The sequence below is a fragment of the Oryzias melastigma genome, linkage group LG13 (assembly GCF_002922805.2).
Source record: "Oryzias melastigma strain HK-1 linkage group LG13, ASM292280v2, whole genome shotgun sequence".
NCBI lineage: Eukaryota > Metazoa > Chordata > Actinopteri > Beloniformes > Adrianichthyidae > Oryzias > Oryzias melastigma.
In genome coordinates, this window is record NC_050524.1 from 22,562,534 (window position 1) to 22,569,513 (window position 6,980).

A 6,980-nucleotide genomic window follows, 5' to 3' on the forward strand; every position below is an offset into this window, starting at 1 on the left:
ACGACTAGCTCAGGTGAATGTAACCATTGATATAACCTAATGTTTTGGTTGTTTTTGAGGGTATGGATTTCTTTTTAAATCCCCTTTTCACAGAGGTTACACTTTGTAGACGGTCCCTTGGCAGCAATCTTACTCCCATCTCTCTGTTAAATTCTAATTTAAAAGAATACAAAATGTATGTATTTTTTGTCTTTGTAAATATTGCTAAGACAAATAATTTGACACTTGCTTTCAGTTTTAAATGTTTATTAAACGAGTTATTGAGTCCACAAGTCTAAATCTGTGGACATTTTGCTAATTTGATCAAACAGTTTTTGTGCGCCTCCTGCTTAAGTATTCTGCTGTGCTTAACAGCAATGAAATGTTGTGATCCGGTCATGATATGTCTAATTATAGTAGAATATTCTGTAATAACAAGTATGAAATATATGGCTCATATCATTATAATGAGAATAAAATGAATCTTAGAATCTGATTGAGTCTGAAACTAAGCAGTCGGTCTGTTTTCCGATCATGTGATCAGATTGAATTGTTAAAAATATACTTTTGTGCTCACTGATGTAAGTCAACCCCTTTTCTCAGGCTGTACAGATGATTTAGTGACCAGTGATCATTCCCCTGTTTTTGCAACGTTTGAGGTTGGAGTGACCTCCCAGTTTGTCTCCAAGAAAGGTAAACATCTCTTCAAAAAAACTTTATTTCGTGTTTTTCACATTTTTGGTTTTAGTTTCCCAAATATCACTATTAATCTTATTTGTCTGTAGGTCTGCCAAAGTCCTCAGAGCAAGCGTATATTGAGTTTGAGTGCATCGAGGCTATAGTGAAGACGGCAAGCAGGACTAAATTCTTCATTGAGTTCTACTCTACTTGTTTGGAGGGTAAGACTGAACTCACTTCTACTTTCAAGGACTTATTCCTGCTGTTGGGCAAACGAAAATACCCAAAAAAATGTTTTCTGTTCTCCAGAGAATGTAATAAACTCTCTGCTTCTTCCTGTTTCATCCTTTTCCCTCCGATCCTTCCCATGTCAGAAAGTCAGTACGCCTTAAGCAAGAATCCAGTGCTGCATGCTCCTCCCCTGCCCTCCATGTGCTTTGAAGTGAAATGTGACGAAACCTCTCCTTTCTCCCTTTTTCCTCCCACCTCCTTCCACGTGTGCTTTCTTCTCTGCACTCCTCCTCTCTCCACTCCTTCACCTGTCTTGCAGAGTTCAAGAAGAGTTACGAGAACGACACTCAGAACAGCGACAACATCAACTTTCTGCGGGTGGGCTGGTCCAACAAGCAGCTAACAACTCTCAAGCCTCTTCTGTCAGAGATCGAGTACCTGCAGGACCAGCACCTGCTGCTGACCGTGAAGTCAGTGGATGGATACGAGTCCTACGGTACTATAACTATCACTGGTCAATAACTAGAATAACTCGTTAGAAAATATATCGTGAAAAAAAAGGTTTAGCAAGAACATGTTAAAAAGAGACACCAGAGCAAGAATGGTTTTTCTGACAAACAGGATTACTGAGTAATAGCTGGTTATTTCTCAATAGAAGTCTATGGGATTTTGGCTTTCTAGGACCAGCAGATATTTCCTATCTGGAATGCGGTGTGGAGGGGATGATCAGTCCAGTTCTCTATGTACTGTCTATACTCTAGATGCTCTTCCTAAAACCACTGCTGCCAGACTGTTGCACTATGTCCGATGTTCAAAATGCACCGTGTCTGTACATGGACTTAACATGAAAACTGGATGCCCCTGATAAATCGCATTTGCCGTAAACATGGCTTAAGATCCAGCGGCTCCTCTGGACAACCCTAAACCCCACAGCACCCGTTCGGTCAACCTCCCATAAGGGTGTATGTGACTAAGAAAAGATGACTTCCTGTCACCTTACGACCTGCGTTTGCTTCTGTTCCTGTCTTTAGGAGAATGTGTTTTAGCTCTCAAGTCAATGATCGGCAGCACAGCGCAGCAGTTCCACACATACCTGTCTCACCGCGGTGAGGAAACCGGCAATATCAGGGGGTCCATGAGGGTCAGAGTCCCTTCAGAGAGAATGGGAACCAGGGAACGACTTTACGGTAAAACTAAATTCCTGCCGTGTTTGGATGAAGAGCTCGATCAAACACAGCCATCACACGAGTCTCCACTGTCTGGTTTCAGAGTGGATCAGTGTGGACAAGGATGAGACGGGAGGACCTAAAGGGAAATCTTCAGTGGTGTCCAGAACGGGTCATGAGTATGTGAAGTCAGTAAACTTCTCTCTTTCAGTTTTGTGCTTTATGTTGTTTGGTTTTTAAGGAAACTGCTCTGTTCTGTCTGTGCATGTGTGAGTTAGTGAACCAATGAGATAATGAATTATAATATATTTGCAATCACTCTCATGTATACATTTTTCAAAACAGGAGATCAACAATTGACAGATCAAACCAGAATTCTTACTAATTCATGTATTATGTTTGAATGGTTGCTAAATGTGTGTTTTTTATGGGACGTATGAAAATTAAATTAATATGTTTTTAATCACCATCAAAAAAGCTTTGTTTAAAACAGGAGATCAACAAGACATAAAAGATAAAAACAGAAAGATTTAGAAGAAAGAAATTCTATTTATCACTTTAACAATGTGACACTCAGAGGTTTTTTCTGTCAACTTCCTGGTTAACTTCAGCAGTAAACAATACACAAACATCTCTGTTGTTTTGGATCATTTTAGAAAAAACCCGAACATGTTCTCCACAGTTTTACATCCTCAAAGTTTTACTGACTACAGTTCCAGCAGCTCGATGATGAGAAGATTATTAATGAAGACACAACGTTACTTAAATAAATGTAACAACACTCACAGTCCTTTATCTAAACTGACAACTGTCTTTCCAACATACATGTTTTACAAACTGTCTTTTTTCATCTTTGGTGAAAATACTACAAAAGTCCCAAAACTGGTACGGCTTCTCCTCCATTTTAGCAAATGATGTCACATGTGTATTTTTTTTTATTATTATTTAACAGCTTGTCCACTATTCTTTAAACAAAGTTCTTTTCACAACTTATTTCAGTAAACTGAACATAAGTGTGATATTTTCTTTTTTTTAAATAAAAAACACTTTTTACTTTTACTTTGAAAATAAGAACCTTCACCGATACTTTACTTTGAAGATTTATTTACTTACGGTAAAAGTACCTCATTCAGTTTGTAATTTTTTTTGCATAAAATCCACTATTATTCTACATTTTAGAGCTATAATGACATTACCTAAAGTGCATTTTTACAATTATATTTACAAAAATCACAAATTGGCCATCTCAGACTTATTTATTAATATTTACTAAATATTTTTGGTAACTTTTTTTGTAGTTACTTGTTACCGTCCTAGTGAAAGGGATCATAGTTTTTTATTGGAATTATAAATCATAGATGGTTTCTGAATAACAAAGAATCTGAATGCAGATTTCTAACTGTTTTCAGAACATTCAAGTTTTCTGTATCTAGACAAAAACTATTCCACGTTTTTTACTTTTGGAAGTAGGAAATTCCCACGTCACATTGAGCGCAGCTGCACGGAGGAACACAAACACTTGGGTTAATAAAGGGAAATAATGTTGACATACATAAAACAGGCTGTGCTGCAGTCAGCTGAGTAGAGGATTATAAACCCAATCACCACAACGCACTCATTGTGTTAAATACACAACTGAGTGGCAGGTTAAAACATTCTAATAACATTTTAATGTTCACGTAAAGGATAATGTCTGTGTTGTTCATCAATTTCTGATAATGGAAACCTTAAAGGGCATCATGCTGCTTATGCATGAGGCAAGGGGGCGGGGTCAGTGCTCACTCTGCTCACATTCTATATCACTGCATTTTTCCACAGGTGGATGAAGCTAAAAATCCCAAATAAATTGTTTTTTAGGAGTTTAGCTCAGTTCTGTCATTTCTTTATTTGTGGTGATAAACTGCACAGAAAAAAGTCTGACTTCCTGCAGCTCCAGCTGAATGTTTGGATGCTCTCCTGACCTCCTGCGGTCCGCTTTGTCCCTCCTGCTAACTCCTCCTCCTATGTTTCAGGCCGTCTATGGTTCGCAAGCAGCTGGGAGAGCTGGGAAAGGTCAGCGAGGAGACGGAGAAAAGCAGCAAGGACGAAACTGTGGCAAGGTACGGTGAGAATGAGCATTTCCTGCAGGAGAACGTCGTCGTGTTTTTGACCCTGTGTTTTTGTGCAGACCCAAGCAGGAGGCGTCAGACGGCGGCGACTCCATCAGAAAGAACAGCTTCAACAATCCTGCCTACTACATCCTGGAAGGAGTCCCTAACCAATCTGCTGCAGCTATTTCCCCAGAACTCCTCCCATCTCCCACCTCCAACAACCCCCCAGCAGCTAAAGCCAACCCACCCTCAGCAGGAGTTCGAACCAAACCCCCCGCTGCACCTTCAGGGCCCCCTCACCCTCGCAGAGCCGCGGCAGGCCCCCCAGCCCGGACGATTGCTGAGGAGGGCTCCTCAGAGGACGATGGAGGTGCCTGTGTGACGGGGGCACAGGGAGGAGGTGCCGGGAGCACGTTGAATCGGCCCCCTCCTGACTTCCCCCCGCCTCCTCTGCCTAAAGGAGCCCTGGAGATGGTCACGGAGGCCCAGTTTAGCAAACCCCGCCCCCTGTACCCAGACTTGGCGGAAGTCAGGATCCCACCAGCTGGACCTGGTGGCCCGCTGGCCCTGGGGGAGGGCTTCAGGCGGGGAGGGGGCGTGGCGCTGGACGACCAGTCATGCTCCGTGCTGCAGATGGCTAAGACGCTGAGCGAGAGTGAGTTTAGTGGACAGCCTCCCCCCCGCGCTCCCTCAGCACCTCCACCTCTTCGAGGGCAGCCCATGGGGGCGGGTCTGGATGCATGCCGCACCTTCCCCCCCAGGAACCCCATCACGGAAAGCATTGCAGAGGACATGCCGGAGGGGGTGAGCAGCGTTAGTGTTGAATAGATGTTTACTTTGATCCTCCTGATTAAAACCAGACATAAAGCTCCAGTCTCTACCATAGTTCTTGATTGAAACCATTGTCTTTAATGACATTTCTCCAAATCATGTTCTGATTGATTGAATGTGTGTTTGGTGTTTGCAGGCCCTCTGGGGGAGCAGCAGCTCATCTCTGTCGGTGGGGGATTCATCAGTGGGGGAGTGGCTGCAGCGGCTGGGCCTGGAGAAGTACGAGCAGGGCCTGCTGCACAACGGCTGGGACGACCTGGAGTTCCTCAGGTACTTCCAGTCGATCCGGAAGAGGAAGCGGAATCACCTTAACCCCTATGACACCGAAGCTTTAGCTCAATCACAGCAAGTCTTTAACCGTTTCTGCAATTCACGTGATTCCGGCAGATTCCTAAAGTAGAGAAAAGCAGCTTTGCACTGAAATGTTTACACTATTATCCTAAACCATAAATCTGTTGGAGTTACACCAGTTGTGTAAGCAGTTAAAGAGTTATGGTATCTCAAAGAGGGTGTATTACTTTATGTCTCCAACGACACCTAAATAACACAATCTCTTAACTCTTCGTTTATATGATCAACGTGAAACGGCTGATTCTGATGCAGTTTTGCACCAATGTCCAACACATTACAAACAACACAAAACTGCACGTCTTCGTATCAGAATCTGCTGGAATTACATTGTTTATTGTGTAAAAGGTTGAAGAGTTGAAGCTAAACGCTAAAGCTCTGGTGTTAAAGGGTTCAACTTTCACGTACTCCAAAAAATAAGATGAAAAAACAAACATAAAGAATGTTTGCTTTTTCAGAAAAGTTCTGTTAAACCAGTACGGTGCTTAGATCACACAATAACAGTTCTGTGCTCCTGATCAGCTCGGTCTCTTGTCCATGAAGGTCATCCTGGCGTTGTCTTCCTTTTCCAGTGATATCACAGAGGAGGACCTGGAGGAGGCCGGAGTCCTAGACCCCGCCCACAAACAGATCCTGCTGGAGAGCCTGAGGCAGCAGCAGAAATAACAAGTCTGTGCCAAACCATTTCAAAACCACCTGGAGCCACAAAGGCCCGAGCTGAGCAGAACTCGGTTGGGACGCGCCTTCGCATTCCAGACTGTGCCTTTCGGGAGGAATTGCACTCCGTTTGTACTTTTTCAGAAACACTCGCCGAACCCTCGGCCTGCCCCTCCCTTTTTTGTACTGTATGTGTGTTGCTGTCTCGGCGTGGTCTTATTTAATTGTAGCCCTGCGTTCGTTCAAGTGTCACTACATAACTCTGACTGCGTCGCACCATCAGATGTTACTGAGCATTTCATTTTAGGAGCTGATGAGGGATAAATCGTTTTCAGAGTAAACGTAGGAGGGTCATTCTTCTGGTTTTATAATGTAAAGATCCCCTCGGTTCCTATTCTCTGATCAACACTGCCTTTTCTACGTCTCAGGTTTATTCCCAATCGTCTCAATAAAAAAGTGGGAATCAGAAGACTGAGAATGATGTAACAGGAGCTCTTCAGCAGCTGTGACTGAGGGAAAAAGAGTGACCTGCTCTTTTTTTGTTTAGTTTTGGTTCATGGATGTCTGTGCAGCCCTTGGTTGACAGACCATTTCTGCATATATTTATAAATGTATGCTTTAAATCATAAAGGGAATATCGAGAAAACCAAATTATTCCATGTCACCGTTTTATTCGACCTGATTGTGTCTGGTATATTTCATGCACTAACACTGACATTTCAGCCTTCAATTTGTCCTAAATGTATTTCTAAATGTTTGTGACGCCATCAGCTAATAAGCCATGAGACCCACAGGAAGATTTATCAATGCTGCACCAAGTTGTGACTGATGTGTTTTAGGTGACATCACATGACCCTCTTCTGCTGAGGTTCTCTTCTTGATTTTTACTGATTTTATTTCAAAAGAAACTGAGCCACCATGTTGGTTCTGTGGTTACTCTGCTGAAGATTAAATGAGCCGTCATGTGATTGATTACCAAAACATATTTCCAGTGTTCTCA

General features: G+C 42.7%; 1 protein-coding gene across 4 annotated transcripts in view; it reads left to right on the plus strand.

The window, feature by feature from the left end:
- The window catches only part of inppl1a (inositol polyphosphate phosphatase-like 1a), a 34,120-nt gene extending 27,489 nt beyond the window's left edge, over positions 1–6,631 (plus strand). For 3 of the 4 annotated variants that reach the window (XM_024277068.2, XM_024277066.2, XM_024277067.2), the window contains 9 exons: positions 583–672; positions 765–878; positions 1,208–1,384; positions 1,920–2,075; positions 2,158–2,242; positions 4,067–4,153; positions 4,222–4,948; positions 5,112–5,245; positions 5,896–6,631. In XM_024277068.2, the coding sequence (XP_024132836.1) occupies positions 583–672; positions 765–878; positions 1,208–1,384; positions 1,920–2,075; positions 2,158–2,242; positions 4,067–4,153; positions 4,222–4,948; positions 5,112–5,245; positions 5,896–5,989 (1,664 nt within the window). In that variant the 3' untranslated portion in view covers positions 5,990–6,631. The remainder of the gene's footprint in view (positions 1–582; positions 673–764; positions 879–1,207; positions 1,385–1,919; positions 2,076–2,157; positions 2,243–4,066; positions 4,154–4,221; positions 4,949–5,111; positions 5,246–5,895) is intronic. The other variant, XM_024277070.2, reaches the window with a different exon arrangement.
- Positions 6,632–6,980: the final 349 nt, after the last annotated feature.